General features: G+C 39.5%; 1 protein-coding gene and 1 pseudogene across 3 annotated transcripts; one reads left to right on the top strand and one right to left on the bottom strand.

The window, feature by feature from the left end:
* Positions 1–5,730: 5,730 nt before the first annotated feature.
* Positions 5,731–7,537, bottom strand: LOC148869458 (seed dormancy control protein). The gene is made up of 4 exons (XM_088967401.1): positions 7,354–7,537; positions 7,150–7,277; positions 6,269–6,767; positions 5,731–6,109 (listed from the first exon to the last, which is right to left on the bottom strand). Exons 1-4 carry the CDS (start codon positions 7,380–7,382, stop codon positions 5,944–5,946), a joined length of 822 nt encoding a protein of 273 aa, XP_088823527.1. The 5' UTR covers positions 7,383–7,537; the 3' UTR covers positions 5,731–5,943.
* An 8,264-nt stretch (positions 7,538–15,801) lies between these two features.
* On the top strand, positions 15,802–20,316 carry LOC148869459 (alcohol dehydrogenase class-3 pseudogene; annotated as a pseudogene). 2 transcript variants are annotated; one of them, XR_016106994.1, is made up of 2 exons: positions 15,802–19,756; positions 19,850–20,316. The product of XR_016106994.1 is annotated as an alcohol dehydrogenase class-3 pseudogene, transcript variant X2 (transcript). The 2 variants fall into 2 exon arrangements; XR_016106993.1 differs by having other exon boundaries at positions 15,802–16,090; positions 17,424–20,316.
* The last annotated feature ends 299 nt before the right edge of the window (positions 20,317–20,615 follow it).

Consider the following 20,615-nt stretch of genomic DNA (forward strand, 5'->3'; position numbering starts at 1 on the left):
TGAGAAAAGGGGAGAGACTAAGACTCGAATATGAGATTGGATCCCACGAACAGGAACATATATATATATATATATATATATATATATATATATATATATATAGAGAGAGAGAGAGAGAGAGAGAGAGAGAGAGAGAGAGAAGAAATATTGCAGATCTGAGATCTGAGATCTGAGATCTCAGTTCTTAGATTTCATATTTGAGATCTTAGAAAGATCCGAAGTTGCCAGCGCCGTTGCGTTTTTTGTAGACACCACTGCCATCGTCGCTATTGTTGCTGGTGAACATAGGGTGCTCCTCCTCCCCTTCATCCTTCTTCCTTCCTTCATTAAGGATATAAAGCCATAATTTTTCAATCTAATCAGACCGTTTGAACCGTTTGACTCGGATGGTCGAATTACTGACTCAAAAATTGGTGGCCAGAGTGATTCTGTTTTGGGTCGGTTTTTAAAACCTTGACTATTTCTCAATCACACTTAAACTTCGAAGTTCTAATGGGATCCAATGCGTTAGTGCTGATATGATCATACTCTCCATCCTAGTACTACTCTTGCCATTCTCATTTTTCTTTCATTTGAAAAAAATTGCAACAAATGCCGATGAAGCAACAAGTAGTTCTACTCCACCGACCAAATTGAACCAAACTGATTATTTCAGTTCTGGTTGTGTGATTTAGTCCTGATTAATAATTGGGTCGATTTTGATTCTTACTTGTTTTTAACTGATTCAGATCTGAACTAGTTATCTTCTTAATAATATATAAATGTTTCCTAGTTTTCTTGTAATTTTATTAATTTTGTCAAATAAATTTGAGAGATAATATATATTATAATTTTGGTTAAAACACTTAATTTATTAATATACAAATAATATACTATTTTACTTTGATTTTTGTTAAGATTATATTATCAACAATCAAATTTTAAGTTGTTATTTACATAAATAATAATTATAATTGTTAGTATATTCAAGGTCACATGATTATCCCAATTAATAATTTGGATGTTTTGGGTCTATGGTTTTGTCCTGATTAATAATTGATTTGGCACGGCTGTCCCGAATCAGACCCAACTCAATGATAATCCTAGAGACATGTTAAAATGGCTCATTGGGTCATGACTTGCCACAATATAGATTTGATTTGAGGACTAAACCGAGCCATTTGGGACCGCTAGAGTTGAGTTAGCTGCTCCCATGTTTCACTCATAATTTTGTAGAGGTGCAACTTCAGCAGACCCTACCCGAGCCCGAATTGATCCATCCCAAAATTATACACAGGCTGGAATTGGGCCCAAGAAAGTCGGGCATTTTTTATTTTTTGGGCCAGGTCGGGGCTTAGTTCTTAGGTAGTTCAAACTTGGTTCAAGTCCAATCCAACTACACACATACATATATACATATATAGATACACATAGGGGTGAACAAAAAAACCGAAAAACCAAATCAACCGAAATCAAATTGAAAAATTGGTTAACCAAATCCGTCAGTTGGATTTCAGTTCTGTGTTTTTAAAAAATTGAAGTTACCAGTTCGGTTTCGGTTAACCAATATAGAAAACCGACGGTTAACTGAACCGACCGATATACATATATTTCTATATATTTTATATACATCTATGTATATTATATATGTTTTATATTATTTATGTATATTATATATATTTTATATTACTTATATATTACAAATTATTAAATATGCATTATATATAAATATATATTTATAAGTTTTATTATATATTTATTATATACTTTTATAATATATTATAAATTTTAAAAAATTGAAAAACCGACAAACTGAACCAATGGTTAACCAAACCTGTCAACCGATTAACCGACTCACTTTGGTTAGGTTTCAGTTACCAATTTTCCAAAAACCGGTAGTACCAATTCGGTTAACCGAACCGTGAGCACCCCTACATATATAGTGTATGTATACTTTTAGAATAGGTTCATTAATCAACCCGAGCCCGGCTTGGATCCAAGCCCAACCCGAATGCATCAAAGGTCCGGACTCAGGCCTTAAGCCCAAATTTTAGGGCCGGGCCTGGGTTGACCATAAACCCGGTCCAACCCACCAACTTGCACCCCCCAAATTTTAGGGTCTAGACTCTCAATCTGATGGGCCTTCATTCAGTCTCTTGGGGAGCAATCTACCCAACGTTCTCATTCAGTTATTTTCGTTCCTGGAAATAGGGAAGTTAACGTCGGGTACTGCTGTTATAAATATTGCTCTCTCAGCCATATGAAGATGCAAGAAAAATACATTGCATTTTGGATGGACTAAAAGCCTCTTGTGCGGGTCTATTCAGATTAAGCAGTCTCCAGTTGTCTCTTGCTTCTGTGAGCGTATGTCTCAGGATCATAGATATTCCTGCCATCGAAGATTACAGGTATTTGATCATGGTCCTTCATCATCAACGTTAAGACCTTGAAAGCTTCTGTGGGTGGAGTGGTGGATACTACCGCTGCTCCAAAGAGGCTTCCGAGGCCTTAACACTGATGAAACCTGCTGCATGCATGGGTCATCTTCTTGCCCACTCCACACTTGCTTATTCCAAAAACTGATAACAATCCAACTCCAGAACGCATCCTTTTAACTTATCGTTTTAAGTTAAATAATGAACTGTTTACTGCATTCTTGACTTCTTGTTTCTTGATCCAGAGTAGTAGTAGGACTCAACCAACCAAAGTCCTTCCTTACCTATTAAAACTCTGCTTAATTTGCTTTACGGCAGGGTATGGCTGTCTAAGTTCAAACAGCCTAGGCGGTCAAGAAAGCTCTCCCTATATGGCATGTTAGTTCACACAATCTCTTTGTACGCATTGTTGGGCAAACTGTGTCAGGAAGGAAGCATATGGAGAGCAATGTTGACAGCCCAAACTATATTTAACGTGGATAGCCAAAGCTTTCTCTATATGATCCACACATTCAGAAGTCCTCTTCCCACTATTTTTTTTTTTTTTTCATTTGTCGATTGATTAGGTTCGGGCCATATGACCCACATGGGGAAGCAACACATGATACCAACCCTAGCTCAATATAGTTTGGAGATAATTGGTCCAAAACGACGACTCTATTAAATTGGCTTGTTGTGTCTAACCCATTAAGGATGCAATTTGGGTCGGGTTGGATTGTTTTTTTTTTTTTTTTAATGAGTATGCTAATATTAACCTCCCAAATATCATTTTCGCTTATATTTAAATTAATTTACATTATTAAGAGTTTGTAGAAGACTTTAAACCTGGTTTGAAGGGGGTTTGCGTGGGTATGGTCAGTCGGTTTGTGCCATGGTTGCAACTCAACTATTATCGGACCTAAAAAATTGGACTTAGAACTGAAAATCTGGAACTTGGATAAATGGAGCAATCTACTTCTTGTTTTTCTTTGAGAGACGTGTCCATCAACATCTTGTGTAAGAGAATAATAGTTGATAATTGATACTAAAAGAGATAAATACAGTCTCTGCTAAGTCGATCAAAGTATTGGCTAGAGAAAAAAAAAAAAAAAACTTTGAACTGCAAAGGAGCAAGATGACTCATTAAGTGGCAATGGCTTCAGGAGGTATAGAGATTTGTTTATTTCATTGTTAGTTGACCATGTTTAGTAGATTGATTCAATGGAGAATCAAACCTACTCTTTTATTGATCCTACTGTCACTCAGGTTCTTTGGCTCTGTGTTCTATGCTTCTAAATGAAATAGTTGAACAACATGGAGAAGAACCAGTCATGTTTATGGCTCAACAAATAATGAAATAGTTGAACAATGTGGAATTTTGATTTGAAATTCTTATTTGGTTCTGTGCAAATTATGAAATTTTATCTATCTCTAATTAATAAATCTTACTGAGAACTAAAGAGGGGCTTTAAGTCCTTGTCTACCAGAGACTGTTACTGACCAGAGCTTGTCTCTTCTATAATTCAGGTATCATGGCTATTGACCCTCAATAAGATTTTTACTGAAAAATTCTGATAGGAGTTAGGTGACAAGCTAGTGATCTAGCAGATTTCTAGGCCAGTGGTATAGTGAGGAATTCGTTGTATTAGGGCTTGACCTTTTTGCAATATTGTGACTTAAAAGTTGTTGGTCAAGGTTTAATGAGCATCTGTATTAGCTATTCATGGATATTAGAGGATACAATCCATCTGAAAGAAAGGTAAAGTTTCAAAATTGTTGGTTTAATTTGATGATTATTTAGAACTTCTAAGAACCTAACAGGCAAAATCACAAAATTTTGTAGTGGCTATTCGATTTCTTCTTAGCTTTTCGACATTTGTATCGTGGGAAGCTTGGGAACTGAGATGAACTGAACCCCAGTACTACTGATACTGATATATGATGATACATTACTTCCCTTCTTTGTTTGCTTTAAGCATTGGGAATCAGAGTTGGCTCTTCTTTTGCATTAAATTGCTCCTCTTCCAACTTCCTATTACTCTGTTTCAGTGCAATTATGTGATGCTGCCTTCATCTGCACATTTTCGTGAGGACTCCGGTATATAAAGACCTCACCCCCCAAAGGGGAGGGGGATGAAAAAAGGGAAGTAACCTTGCTCTCTAGCACTCTCATATTATCTTCAAAGCTCTCTACAATAAGAGTGCTAACTTAAGCGTCAGAGAGCCCCCACCGGGAAAATACCCCCGGGACATCTAATTCAGTTTTCCCAGGTCCTTCAGCTCCCGCCACCTACGAAGAGGAGGAAAATATGGAGTTCTCGGAGGTCCCTCAGCTCCTGCCACCTACAAAGAGGAGGAAAAGATGGAGTTCTCGCAGGTCCCTTAGCTCCCGCCACCTACAAAGAGGAGGAAAAGATGAAGTTCTCGCAAGTCCCTCAGCTCTCGCTGCCTACAAAGGAAAAAGACCACCTCATGCTGAGGGCAATCGGATTGCGCCGCACTAGGGAGCTCCAGTATTCTCTAAGTCACTGGCCGCCTAGTAGGCAGTTCACCACCAGGCAATTCGCCACCAAGCAGTTCGCTACCAGGCAGTTCGCCACTAGGCAATTCGCCACCGAGCAGCTCACCATCGGGCAGTTCGCCACCAGGCAGTTCGCCACCAAACAGTTCGCCACCAAGCAGTTTGCCACCAGGCAATTCGCCACCAGGCAGTTCGCCACCGAGCAGCTCGCCACCAAGCAGTTCGCCACTAGGCAGATCGCCACCAGGCAGTTCGCCACCAGGGAGCTCGCCACCAGGCAGTTCGCCACCGGACAGTTCGCCACCAGGCAGTTTTCCCCCAGGCAGTTCTCCACCAAGCAGTTCGCCAATAGGCAGTTCACCACCATGTAGCTCATCACTAAGGCACGCCACCACCGGGTCAAATAACGAGGTACTTAGCCAAAAAAATTTACATCACAAAACATTGGTACGTGGCCGAAAACGGTTACATCACAATCCATCTAAAAGAAAGGTAAAGTTTCAAAATTGTTGGTTTAATTTGATGATTATTTAGAACTTCTAAGAACCTAACAGGCAAAATCACAAAATTTTGTAGTGGCTATTCGATTTCTTCTTAGCTTTTCGATATTTGTATCGTGGGAAGCTTGGGAACTGAGATGAACTGAACCCCAGTAATACTGATACTGATATATGATGATACATTACTTCCCTTCTTTGTTTGCTTTAAGCATTGGGAATCAGAGTTGGCTCTTCTTTTGCATTAAATTGCTCCTCTTGCAACTTCCTATTACTCCGTTTCAGTGCAATTGTGTGAAATGCTGCCTTCATCTGCACATTTTCGTGAACTAGACACATCTCTTTAGTTATTACATTTCACCAAGATAGTCAAAATACATCAAATCTGCAAAATCTGAACTAATACTCAGTGGCAATTTCCAAGTTGCATGTCACCAATGAACAAATAATCAGTTCTATACTTTTTCTTTTTGAATTCTCAGCATTTCCTTTTGCTTTGGATCCTCTCTTTGCAAATTAATGCTTGCTAATATTATATACCCAAGTCCTTGATGGTCAAGGAGACAGGACCTCTCCGGAGCCTCTGTTGGGTAGCAAACCGGTGGACTGAATCTTGAATCCCAGCGAAGGCCACCAAAAACTGAGCAGCATCTGTCTGGTTCAACAGCTTCTTCACCACCAATTCCAGTGCTTTGTACCTGTTACACATTTTCCATCAGTGATCAGTCTTCTTCTGGGTCCATGAAAATGGAATCCATCCATCCATCCCCTACTGAAAATTTGAGAATTACCCATGGCAGAATGCTTGAAATGAAAACCTTTATTGGTAAAGTAAAACAGGGAAGAGAGAAAGAGACCTGAGACGCTGAGCCTTTGTGATGACTCGGTTGATCTTCTTAAACTCAAACTGCACAGACGCCAAGGCAGTACCCTTGTTGTTAGCTTTTGGGCCAATGAAAGGGAGGTGGAGGATGCAGTTGGCCTGGATCTCTGCCATCTCTTCGTCCAGCACAGCCTCCTCAATGCGTGTTTCATGAATCAACCGTGACAACACTCTCCCGCTGAATGAAGAAGAAGAGGAAGAGGAGAGTAAGCGGAGCAGGTGGAGAATGGCGGAGGGACGCCAATCGCCAAGCCATGTAAGGGAGGCCATCTCCAAGGGAGGTGTCCATTTGGGCATGAGGTGGTGGGCTACCTCCTTGAGCCTGGAGGGAACCATGGCTCTGTTGTAGTGGGCGTCGAATCCTCTCAACTGTTCGTCTATCAACTCCTCCAGTGCCCACCTTGCCTTGAGCCGCTTCTCCAACTGTGCCGCTCGTATCCTCTGCTCTTGCCTCCACTGCCCGTATTTCTCCCCTGACATGGCACACACCATTCATCAGAAAGATAGATAGAGAGAGAGAGAGAGAGAGAGAGAGAGAGAGAGAGAGAGAGAGAGAGAGAGAGAGAGCGGATAATTCATTGGGTAGCTTTAAATTTCTTAATAAAGAACGAATTTCCAGTCAAGAAAGGATTAAGTTCTTGGTTTTCCGGCCTAGAAAAATTAACATTTTCCGGCAAGAAAAGTGAGGGACTGTGGTGGGGAAAGAAAAGAAAGAAGGAAAAAAGAGGACTATATGTGGGTTTAATTGTTTGGGTGGAAATCTTTGCAGCAGAGAACTGAGAGGGAAAGGAGGTGAAGAAAGAAAGAAAGAAAGAGGCGGAGAAGGAACGTGGATGGATGTTTACAGTTGAATACCTCGTTTGGAAACGTCGCACTTAGAGAGGCTCATACACTTAAACCGCTCTGCTATATCATCTATTCCATCTGCTTCTTCTTCAACTTCTATTCCTTCTTCATCGTCTTCACTCCCTCGATGAAATTTCCTGCAAAACACATCCGATTAACGATTACTCTTCAGGTTCAGGAAAACACAACGAAAAAGAAAGGAAGAGATCGTACATGAGAGGTTGTGACTCTGATCTCTTCATTGCGCTTCTTCTTCTTCGTTCTTCTCTCGCTTTGTCACCAGAAAAACCGTAAAATGGTGAATGGAAGAGGTGAGGAGCGGGAAAACATATATATTAGAAACCGAGACGTGAAGGGATAATTTAGTCACTTGCAAAATCTGAATCCGCAAGAATATACCGTCACAGTGAGGTGCCTGTAATTAGCCTGGAAAATCGGGTCGGATCTGGGTAATTCGGATCGGTAGAAGGCCCAAACACTAAATATTCAGATTTGGGTTGACTCACGGGTAATACGGATCAATGGATCAACCGCATGGGTGAGCTGGTTTTTGACCATATCAACGTTTTCTTACAAAAAAAACATCTTTATCTATCCAATTCACATGGGTCTAGTAATTCAAATATTCGGATATCGGATCAATTCCAGTTTGAAAAGAGGTGACCCACGGCCCAATCGAACCCAAATTCTTTTCGGGTCAGGTCGGGTCATGTTGCCTTCTAGTTCGGTTTGTTAGATAGGACTAGGAGACCGTAGCCCTCTTTTTTTGGGTTGGGTCAAGTCGCGTTTGTGCCTTTGTGGGTTGGGTCGATTCTTTCAGGTCCATTTGTAATTGTACTTGATCAAACTTTAATTATTTTCGGGTCGGGTCAGGGGCGTACTCCTTCCGGTTTGTATTGCTAGATAGAGACCCTAACCCATTTTTTTATTACAGCGGGCTGGGTCAAAATTTTCCATGTCCATTTGTAATTGTAATTGATCAAATACAGGTCTGTTTGGATTTTTGCGGAGAACAAACATCCTAAATTGCTTATTTTTCGAAAAAAAAAATGAAGAATGCTCAAAGGAAAAAACTTTTAATTCTCATACATGAGGTTTAGTTACTTCAAAATTAAATCATCAAAATATAAAAGTAAAAAAAAAAAAAAACTCTCTTATCTTAATTGTTTCTAATAAAATTTAAATCCATTATTGCTTGACCTTTATAACGGTGACAACAGTACCGAATTTACTAATATGTGGGAACTTTGGATACTCACAAATCAAAAAGAAGTTTTATTAGGCTTTGCAATATCTAGTAAGAAACTATGAGTGGCTGGTTGAGATTGAAATGAATCTGACTTCTAATTTCAGAGTTAGAAAGCACAAACAAGCTATCTTATATATTAAATTACTAACCATAGTAAGCAAGATAAATAATTATGGTCCTACACTCCTTAATCTGAATCTCCCACTCACATGGCACCATAACTGTATATTGGGAACATCTCCCCGTCAGTGAATAGTAACATGTAAATACGAAGATGTTTCCAATATACAACTGTAGTATCAGTAGCTGTGGATAAGAGACTGGAGCTCTACACTCCTACTCCTCACTCAAATATACTCTTTTGGCATAAATTCCAATATTAAAAGCTTTTAATGTTTGGTCAGGTAGACAGAATGGATGGTCCTTTATAAGTTGAAATGTTGAACGAATAAAAATGATTTGGGCATGCCACATTTGGGCAATTTATTTTGATATGGGCACACCACGACTGGTTTAATCTTATATGGGCACACCACATTTTGCATTATGTGCATAGGGTATTGATGGAAACATGAAGAATACTTTATTATTTGGGTTAGGGCTGCAAATAGATGATAGGTAAACCCAAATTTGATTTATTGATATTCAAAATTGAACGGGATCTTATCTATTGGAGGCCTTCTCTTTCAGGCAAATAGCATAGTATTTTTTTTTAAGAAAGAGTATCAAAAGGTCAATGGTAATGTCCACTACCATTGATATTTGAAGAGTGGTTATTTCCACTCCAATATAGAAACTTTTTTTTTCAGGCATGTGTCCACCCACTCTCAAAAAAATTAAACAAAAAAAGATGAACTTCAAATGGTAATCACCTCTACTCTCAAAAAAGTTAATGGTAATTACCTTCACTAAAAAAACTCATGTCAAATAATGTCATAGGATACATAAAATGGGTTATTGTTTATAAGTAAAATTTGATTTAAACTCTTAAATTAAATAACAAATCTACATCTAAAAAGTATCAAATAAAAAACTAACCTAAATTTACAATATAAATAATGGCAATCAAACAAAATTGATTAGAATACAAATTCCATACTTAGTACAAGATGGTCATGGTCATTCTCTGGTACACTGTGATAATTTATATGGAGTGTGAACTACTAAAAAATTAATTTGAAGAGAAAGCTAAAAGAGTGCTATTAGGATCTAAAATCTGGAATGGCAATGGGGTGGGGATCACATTCCCCATCCACGATTCTGATTTAGAGATAAATCTCCATCCCCGACTTTGATCTTTGTCAGAGATAAAAATTGCCCTCCATCCCCAACCCCCAATAGAGGTGGATTCTCCATGGGACCCAAGTCCTCAAAATTTTTAATCAACATAATTTTTGAAAAATAAAATTACTTAAAATAAAAGAAAACTTTAAAATATATCATTGGGGTTGGGGTAGGGTATTGACTTCATTCCCCATCCCCAACCTCGACCCCAACCCCAACCCCAATCGAGGATTCCTATTAATCCCCATCCCTGTCCCTACCCTAACAAAACAATCCCCATCCTCTACCCCATTAGGTCGAGGAAGTCAGGCATTGGCGATTAAGGATAGAGACAATTGCCATCCCTAGTCCAAGAACTAGAACCAACCAACCTACTTCTCTTCAAGTTTATTTCTTGAAAACAATAACTAATAATATGTTTTTATCCCATCTTAGCCATTGATAGAGAGTGAACTAGACATTATCATCAGGTGTGTCAACAATATTTGAAAATCCGATTTCAAAATCGAGATGCAACATAATCGAACCGAATTCGAATAGATCAAATGTCGTAATTGGTCAAATTAGGATATCCTATTCATACCGGTTAGCTAATTGAATTTGAACTCAAATATGACTTGATTCAATTCAATAAATATCTGAATTCGATCAATTATTTAATTCTTATATTGCAAAATGAGGAGGTTGAGTGCAAGACTCTTATTCAACTGCTTCTATGATAGCTCCAAGGACTGACTCTCTAAAACACTAATGATTCCAAGAAAGGAACAAGGCTGAAATGTTCCATAACAAAAGAACCACTAAGGAATTAGTGAGTTGAGTTGGTTGGTAGATTAGTTAGTTACAACAAAGAGAAAAGGTTGAAGGAGTCACTCTATTCATACTCTATAACATAATTTGTCACATTTATCTCACCTCGATGCTTAGGCTGTCCAGTTATTCTTGCAATTTTTAATCTTGTGGGGTATTGTTGGAGGGAGATTCAAAATTTGCAGAATCTCACTTCCCTCCTCTTTGCTTTTGCTTTTTGTCTTTTCTCTCTTATCTCTTGCATGTGGGTAAAAGGCTCTTGTCCCACTTGAGTATAATAGTAGACTTGCTTCCTCTATGCGTAGGGATCCATAGGAGGAAAGCACTATACGTCGAGCTAAGCCATGTTGAGTTAAGTTGGGTCATAGGTGTGGGTATGTGTGTGTACGGGCGCACTACACCATAATGATTTATCCTTTAACCGTTTTAACCGGTTTAACTTTTGAAATTTTATTTTATTTTTTAAACGTCTTTCTTTTTGGTGGCTTTTGAGTTTGTGTATCTTCAAATAGGTGCACTATTTTGAAGAGACATTTCTCTGAAAAGACACATTTGTATGTCTATTTGAGTGATTGAGAGCACTCTAAATAGAGTGCTGGTCAACCTAGTGACACATACTAGTACACGCAACATAGTTTTATTTTCTCTGTCATTTGTCCATCTTTGAGCATTATCTCTAAGTGGTTTGCGCAGGTTTGGAAAGTGAGTGCACGCCTAGTAGAAGCCTATGGGCTATTTTATCTTGATAATTGATTTACATTCACCCGACTGCTCCATAGGGGGCAAATGCAGTTTTAAGGAGAGTGACCAAGTGGCATGATCAACCCTCCTACTCACTACAATTCTCACTTTCTCAACAACGACTCTACAACAATGCTGTACTTCGGGTTTGGAAAGCGTTGACTGATAAGTTCCATTCTACCTTCCGTTTATTATATTTTACAACAATAATCCGACAAGTTGAGCTATGCTTAATGGTGCTTGTTGATGCGTTTAATATATGCGACATGGACGAAGATAGGTATATATCAGCAAACATCCTCAGTAAAGCACCGGAGGTGACCCTTGGGAGTCGATTTTCTAAGGAGTAGAGCCAGAAGATGCTGGGAGGAAGAGAGTTCCTCTGTTTCCAAGGTTTCTTCCACATGATGATTGTATCTGTAACACAGGTATTATCTTCTTTTTCTTTGTTTCAATTGCTCCATTTAGGTGTTATATGTTTGAGCTAATATATACATTCATTTACTTTTTCCCTCTTCAAATTCTTGGGCAAAAGCAGGAACAAGAAACAACTATTCTGATTTCTGATACCAAGAGCCTTCAGCCCCAACAAGGTGATTGATCAGTTTGGCATTCTCTTGCTTATGGGCGGTACTTCATTGATCATTCCTGTATACTGTTTCTTTTCCTATGCCAATCAACCGTAGACAGCTTTTTGGCTGCGTACTTCATTGTTTAGATTAGTGTACAGTATAAACTGCATTAAGAAATTAAGCTCTGGGAATTCTTCCTTAAGCCTTAGAAGCTTTGCATATAAATTGGCGTTCTTCGTACAACATTTTTCAACACAAAGTAACTAAACCCTCCCCGAGCTTCCAATGCTCTCTCCTGCTGCAGAGAGAAAATTTCCAAAGCATTCGGGGAAAAAAATGCGTTAAAATGATACGACAAAAAGGGAATAAAAAGCATGTGAAACAAAATGTTATTAGTAACAGCAAGTTATCTACTACAGTGGATCATTATACCAATCAAGAGAAATTGATTGCTGTTGATGTACAATACACTCTAGTAAGTTAAAAAGGATTTTGATGGAGCGCGATCCGGCTGGTCTTAGCTGTTTGCAGCCTTGCTTTTGAACGGGGGGAACCTGAAACGGAAGAGATGGGAAAGCTCCGGGGGGAACCTGGTGTAGAGGCTCTGAAGCTCAAGTTAGAATCCTTCAAAAGCAAGGTAATACCAGATAGCGCAAAGTTTGTATACCTCCGTTGTCGGGGGGCAGGGGGCTCTTATAGTCACTTCGTGTACTCGTCCCAAGGCCCTTGTTTAGAGTGTTGGCAGGTGGCTGTTTAGAGTGTTGCTGCCAAACGTCAGATCCCAAGTCAGTTAGGCGTGGTGCCCTCGGGCACGGACTTCCCTAGTGTCAAGCATGGTATGACTTGTTTGGCTTTGGTGCCCAGAAGATGATGCGAAGTGCTGAGTGAGGCGGTCTTGAGCTCGGAGGTATCCCGAACTGTTACAAGGCGGGTCAGTTCGGCGAAGTGTATCCCGAACTGTTACAAGGTGGGTCAGTTCGGCGAAGTGTATCCCGAGCTGTTACAAGGTGGGTCAGCTCGGGGAAGTCTATCCCGAGCTATTACAAGGGTCAGTTCGGCGAAGTGTGTCCCGAGCTGTTGCAAGGTGGCAGTTCGGCGAAGTGTATCCCAAGCTGTTGCAAGGTGGGTCAGTTCGGCGAAGTGTATCCCGAGCTGTTACAAGGTGGATCAGTTCGGCGGTGTGTCCCCTTGTTCCCGCCTAGGCTTGGCCCCTTTTGCCGAGCTGTCGTTTCTGCCACGTGTCACATAATGAAGAGGTCGGGCCAAATCTTCCTTCATCAGATTTCATGTCAGATGGATAGTTTCAATTTACATGGTCAAAGACTCAAAGCCATTGTTGTCAGACCAATAGAATTATATTATGTGTTGGAACTATTTTGTATGTAAATTTGGTAATTTATATCTATAAATTATACTCTATTTTCTCTCCAAAGTTCTTTGAGTCATGGATAAATAATATATTATGGAGAAAATAAAAATGACTGCATTTCAAATAATAATATTTAAGGCTGCATTTGGCATTCCTTATTCTTAAGGTATTTCTTATGGAAGGGATCTTATACCTGCCATTAAACTTTATGTGGGATTCTTCACAGCTTACATAGGTATTTCTTATGGAAGGGATGGGAGGAGGAGAAGAAACTTTATCTGGTTAATTGGAAGAATAAGGAGTGGAGGGTTGGGAATAAGGAGATTGAAGAATGTGAATAAAGATCTTTTAAGAAAATGGTTTTGGAGGTTTGGTGAATAGGAGGATGAACAATGGAAGAGGGTAATTCAGGTTTAAGTATGGTGTGAGAAATATGGGTTGGGACTTGGGAGACTTGAGCTGCTTTTCAAGCATATGGCTACATGCAGGTTCTGGAGGGATTGTTGGGAATATTGTATGGAAACCTCAATTTAGAAGGAATGTTAAATGATTGGAAATTAGATCCTATGACAGAATTATTGTAGCTTTAATAGAGCAGACAAATAGGTATGGGTTTGGGAAAGGACTGATAAATACTCAGGCAGCTTTATATGCAGTTATTTGGCTAGATCCAATAATCAAGAAGTTCCTAGCAACATAATCTAGAACAAGAGCATCCCTTCCAAAGTTGCATTCTTTGTGTAGATTGCATTCTTTAACAAAATTTTCAAATTCAAATTTGATTTATATGGCTCTTAATTAATCATCACATTTAAATATACAATTAAATAGTATATTAAATGTAATGTTTAAATTCGAATTTGAATTTGACATGCCACTAAATTTGTCTATTAAAAAGTATAAACATAAGGACAAAGGGATTTGAACGTTAGTTATTAACTTAAAATGACTATACCTCCACCACTATGCCATACCTTAAGTGTTTACAATATTAATATGTATTTCAATTCTTAATTAAAATTACTTTTTAATGAATGGATAACAATGTTTAGAGAACCAGAGAACCCAGAAAAGGGAGAAGATTAACTAGGGTCGAATTGTGATCACGAAATATATATACTATAAATTATTTATTTGATTATAATATATTAAAAAATCAAAATATATAATTATATTCTTTTATAACGTATGCAGACGTATGCATACATACACACGTATGTAGACGTATGCGTACATCCCCATGGGGGTGGGGAGTGCTCTCCCGGTCCCGGGTCTGGATCTTCTACCAACATAATTTCTTCCAACCACCTACCAACAACACTGGGTGGAGAGACGTGTCCCAATACACACTTTCATCCTTCCCATTTTAATCTCCCACCTGAACATTGCCAAAACCCTACCACATGGACCACTCCCCTCATCTTTGCTCCACTGACGTCTATCTTTCTTAGCGGCGACGATTTCATTAACGCTTTGTGCTGATTTTTTGTGCTTTTAGTGGGGAAGTAGATCAAGAGATAAAAAGAGAGAGATTAGTATCCTGTACTTTGGGGTAGTGATAGATAGATCTGTTCATGGGCTGGGTTCATGCTTGGCTTTTGTCAAAATTCTAATGGGTTCGGCCCAAAGCCCAAGCCCGAGACAATGTAAAGTTAGGCCCAAAGCCCGAGCCATGAACAGGTTTAATGACAAATAGGTACCTTGTACTTTGGGGTAGTGAAAGATAGGTACCTTGAACTTTCAATTGCAACACTTGAGAGTATCTTGAACTCTCAAAAATAGACACTTAGGTCTATTTCAAACTTTTCGATGACAGAATTCTTTGGTAATGATTTTACTCCATAGAATGATCTAAAAAATACTTGAGAAGGGTGTTTTTGACATTATGTAATGTTTAATTGACGGAATACTAACAAATGGATCCAAATGTCTATTTTTGAGAGTTAAGGGTCGTTAAATGTTACTATTGAAATTGAAAGTTCATGGCTATCAATGGGTCAGGTTGGAATTGATGGACCTGAACCGATTGGGTCAGTTTTGGTTCTAATTCTTGATATATTGTCCTAATTTTTAGCAGATCGAAACTGGTTCCACCCAATCCTGAACCGATTTAGACCCAACCCAACCTATGTATATTAAATAAATTAATATTATATATAATATTTTTGTCAAATTTATTGTAATTTGATCCATCAAGTCAGACCTAATTATCCCAAGATCTGATTGGTTCAATTCAGTGTCTACAATTACAGACTCTATCAGGTCCGGTTTGATTTTGGGTCCTTAATAATTCTTGTGAGGTTGGTTCCAGTTCTGCAAAATTACATAGTGAGGCTGACTTGCAAGTACGATCAGGTCTATCAATGGGCCGGGTCTGACCCAATAGACTTGAACCGATTAGACCGGTTCTGGTTCCAGATTTTGTCTCGATGGATCGGTTCTAGTTCCAAATATATTTTCCCAATTATTGTTGGGTCGAAACCGGGTCCACCATGTCCCGAACCGGTTAGGACCCGAATTGAGTCTATTTATAATTATATATGTATTATTAAATATATATTAATTAATAATTAATAATTATATACCTGTTGTAATATTGAAACAAAATATGTTTAAAATGATCATTTAGGCAGGGTTTCTTTCAAAACCCTACCAAAATGCCATTTCGCATATGCTTGCCCCTTCCATTTCTTCCCATCGAAAGGCAAAGTCTGAAATTTGGGAAAATAGAGAGAAAGGCCGAGCGCCGATCTCCCTCCGACGCCAACAACGAATTGTGATTCTGTGAACAGAGAAAGACCGACGCTGAACAGAGAATGAAAGGCCGACGCCGTCCGTCCATTCGTCTGTCAACAATCTCTCATGGTTTAGGCCTCACCATGTTTTCTCCTCACAGAGGCACAAAGTCAGTGAGTCACAACACAGGTATGTATTTCTCTCTGCCATTGTTCATAGTTTCATATGATACCAATAGTGCCCTTCTCTCCTTCGATTTCTTCCGAGGAAAACAGGGACCCCACTCCATTTTGATCATCCCCCCATTCTTATTTTATTTCAAGAAAAACAATAGGGTTTCTCTCACTTTCTCTTGGTCATCCCCACATTTCTTCTTCTTGTTCTACATATTTTAATTTATGATTCCATCCCCATTTTAGCTCATTAATCTTCAAAATGTAAATAGAAAGTTGATAGTTAATAATTTACAATTTAAAATTTATGCGCGCTTGAAATTGGGGAAAAAGTTGATTACTTTTAATTTCTTTGTTAGTTTAATAATAGGGATATTATTATCTTTTTTCTTTTCAAAATAATTATTATAATTGGATTATCGGATTGAACCCGATTATCCCAAGAACCGATCCATTAGATTCTAGGTCCCAAAACTACATACCTTATAAGCTGTTTTTGGTTTGAAGGAAAAAGTAGGGAAAAGAAGGAAAAGTCAGGAAAACCTTTACAAACCGTGTATGAATTTCCTTACATTTTCCTTCATTTTTCCTACTTTTTCTTTCAAACCAAACATAGCCTATAGGATTTGGGCCGATTCCGGGTCCATGATTTTTTTTTTTCGATTCGGGACTTGTTCTATCAGGTTTCGACCTAGAACCGACCCGTTGACAGTCCTACATATGATGCGCTGTGCCATGCGAGCTTTGACATCGGAAGCAGGAAATCCCGTTGACCACGTTAGACAAGTGGTGAATATAAATGGGCTCAGCATTTACGAGTTATGACTGAATACTGTATTAACACCTTCCATTGACTTTGGTCTCACCATCATTCTTCCCTTTTGCTCGATATGGGTTGTTTCTCTTCGAAAGCCATCAAAGAATCTCCCAAGAACCAACGTCGGGGCATGCAAAACTCCGGCGAACCTTCATCTCATAAAACATGCCGCCGGAGATATAGATTTGGTTTTTAGAATCATGGAATTGGAGGAGGATGGCCTGTTGAGCAAGGATTAACCATGGCTCAAGTCATCGGATTATGATACGAGCCTTTACGTGGCCATCGTCCTAATCATCATGAAGGATGAATATCAAAGGCTGCAAACTGTTATAACAATCATTACAGTAATCATCGTTGCAGATTATCATGACCCATGATTGTAATCATTAGGCATGATTGACAGTTCTAGCGGCTTCCCATATATAATCAATCAATACTGAAATAAAGTGATATTGGACGATTAAACTCATCTTCTCTTCTTCTTTGGTGATCTTGTGATTGCTGAAACCCTCTTTGAGCGGTGCTTCAGCACTACAGCTCGAGGACAGATACAAACTTGTTCCGGCAACGGGAAGGGTTAGTATCATTTGGTATCAGAGCCAGCTGATCCATGGATGCACGGATGGCAAGCCTTGAAGCTCGTCTCAGCTGCATCGAGAAGAACCAGGAGAGAAACCTCGTTCGCCTGGCAGAGATTGAACACAGGATCAACCAACTCTCACCTTCGATTGGTGTTTCAGAGGTACACAACCGACGAAGCTTCCCTCATCATCTTAGCACCTTCACAAGTACTATTCTCCCCATCTCTCTCATCTTCCTTGTCACCACCTATTTGCAGTCCTTTTACCACACCAGTAATGGTGCTTGGTGTTCCCGGGCCGCCCTGGAGTTTCCTATCCTCCTCTGTTTCTAGAGTCAAAACACCTAGTTTCCTCTGGCATAACCCAAAACCCTACTTCGCATCCATCGGTGGCATAAACTCTAGCCCTACGTCCCATTCCTTCTTCCTCTTCCCACCAGGTACCAACACCAATCCTGGACTCAACTCAAACTGCTTACTCTTCGTCCCTCTCTTGTCTTGCTTTCTCTGGGGAAGACATCCTCTGAACTCACTCTATCACTCAATCCGAGTTTCTACTTTCAAGAAGGTTCAGTTTAATTGAATTAAATACAGGGTGAAGCGTAATGACAATTGACAAGCCGCCAATGGAGATGGTGCCACTATCTCCCTATTGCAACTATGAGCACAAGCACATTGTTATGGGTAGATTCAGTGATCTGGGTGCCCTCGTCAAGTTATTTGGTGTGGATGTATGTTAGTTCTCAAGATTTGGTGTCGGAAGCATAAGGGAATTGTTATGAGGGGCATGAGAGACGTCATCGTCTCTTCTATGGCAGCATCAACCATGCCCTTAGGTGACCTTGGTCATGGTCATTGCATTGAGAAACCTGCCAAGATCACACAAGTGTGGTTTTCTGCAACCGAATGATCAATAACTTGAAGGGAGAAGGCCATGCAAGTTCAACCACTGAAACAATTGAAGAAATGAAATTCAGTGACATTGTCTTGCAGAACTTGGTAATGGCTGATTACGTTTGTCGTGGGTTTCCAGAGCTGGTCCGTGACGTCTTCAATGATATGGATTATGGAGGCCCAAAAGAAAGGACACTCTCCTACTTTTCTGATTTAGTTATTTGCATTAATTGAGGGTGTTCAACAATGTAGGATGGGAGTTTTCATGGGTTCTACCATCTGGCTCTATTGGATGGATGTAGTGCCAAGATTCCACTTGAGAATGAAGCTAAGTAGCACTTGGTGCTTACTATTCATGGTGATCCAAGGTCAGATCACCATCTGTGAGGATGCAATTGCATGGGAACCAAACAAGCCATTAATGAGCATAGACATGCAGGTGACTTCGTCTTTGGCCAGTGAAGTCCGAATGAAGGTACCCTCTGCTACTCTCTTTTACACCAACTCCTATATTTGGAGTGGCACACATCCTGAGGATCTCTTCCCTTGCATCTTTGGTCACGTTGTTGAAGGTGTTGGTGGAGGTGTGAGTCATGTAACTGAAGTTCAACATGGTGACGATGTTATATTCTGTTACACCGTAGAGTTTAGAGAATGCAAGTTTTGTAAGTCAGAGAAGATAAAACTCCACAGCAAGGTACAGGAAACTGTTGGAGTTGGAGTTATGTTAGGTGACGGGAAAGGTCGTTCCTCAATGCATGAGACTCCCATCGACCATATGGGAGCCCCAACTCTTGGCCAGCGGCGCACAACCGTGCATGTTGTTGCAAGAATTGATACAAGGGCTCCTCGAGAAAACGTATGCCTACTTGGTTATGGTGTTACCATAGGTCGTGGGGCAGTTTGGAACACAACAAAAATAGGAGGCCCAATCGTTGTTGTCTTGGGTCTGGGGACTGTTAGTCCCGAGGTTGCAGAGGCTGCAGAGGCTATTGGTGCTGTACTAGTAATAAGCATTGATATTACCAGCAGAAGAATTGAAAGATCAAAGAACTCTGGAGATATGGAATTTCGGAACCTTAGTATTCAACAAAAACCAACACATCAGATCATTTTGTATCTCACCGAGGCTAGTGTTAACTACAGTTCTAAGTGGCTAGGTAGATGTTACGATCCATTTGTCCCATGTTGGTAGTATGAGATGCTAATGCGAGGTATTCAACATCGGTAGTATGGGATGCTGTTGTGGGGTATATATGTGCTTGGGTTCCCTCCCTCAGTAGAGCACTAGAGATGATCCTCGGGGTGCCAGAAGATGCTGGGAAGAAGAGAGTTCCTCTGTTTCCAAGATTTCTGCCGCATCATGACACCATCTATCTGTAGCACATGTATTATCTTCTTCATCTTCTTCTTTGTTTCAGTTGCTTCATTTAGTAAAGTTTGAGCTAATATATTTATTTACCTTTTGTTATGTGCCTTAGGAGAACTCACCCCTAAAAGCTAGCTGTTAGAGGGAGGGAACCCAAGCACATAAATACCCCACAACAGCATCCCATTCTACCGATGTGGGATACCTCACATTAGCATCCCATACTACCAACATGGGACAAATGGATCGGATCGTAACACCTTTTCCCTCCTCAGATTCTTGGACAAAAGCTGGAACAAGAAACAACCATTCTGGTTTCTGATGGATATCAAGAGCCTTCAGTCCCAAAAAGGTGATTGATCAGTTTGACACACCCTTGCTTATGGGCGGGATTTCATGTGAATGGATCATTCCTTTTTTTTCCTATGCCAATCAACTGTAGAGAGCTTTTTGTCTGCATAATTCATTGTTTAGATCAGTGTGCAGTATAAACTGTATTAAGAAATTAAGCTCTCTGAAAGTGCAAAAGATAATATAATTCATTCAATTCATTTCATGTTTCAACTATTTTGGGTTACATATGTGGATAGCTCAATTTGTTGTGTTTGGATTATCTTGTATAGTCCTCATCTAACTCTTCCTTAGGTTGATGAAATAGAGGCATCATCTTCATAAAGAGCTAATGCATGCAGAATTTCTGAAGCTGAGGAGAAATGACATAGGAATATTAAATGAAACCACATGTGAGCTACTGCAAAAGAAAATTCTTGACAGACTTTATATCTCCCCTCATGCCTGCATAATCTACCTTTCTCTCTCTCAAAAAAAAAAAAAAAAAAAAAGAAAAAATATTAAATGAAACAACAACAGATTCTTGT

This window comes from Nelumbo lutea, chromosome 2 (assembly GCF_056320005.1).
Source record: "Nelumbo lutea isolate HS-2025 chromosome 2, American lotus-T2T, whole genome shotgun sequence".
Taxonomy (NCBI): Eukaryota; Viridiplantae; Streptophyta; class Magnoliopsida; order Proteales; family Nelumbonaceae; genus Nelumbo; species Nelumbo lutea.

Excerpts from the sequence above, each read along its gene's own strand:
- LOC148869458 (XM_088967401.1), bottom strand. The coding sequence starts at position 7,382 with ATGAAGAGATCAGAGTCACAACCTCTCAT. Across the intron at positions 6,768-7,149 it reads GTGCGACGTTTCCAAACGAG|GGGAGAAATACGGGCAGTGG; the intron begins GTATTCAACTGT and ends GTGCCATGTCAG. Across the intron at positions 6,110-6,268 it reads ACAAAGGCTCAGCGTCTCAG|GTACAAAGCACTGGAATTGG; the intron begins GTCTCTTTCTCT and ends AATGTGTAACAG.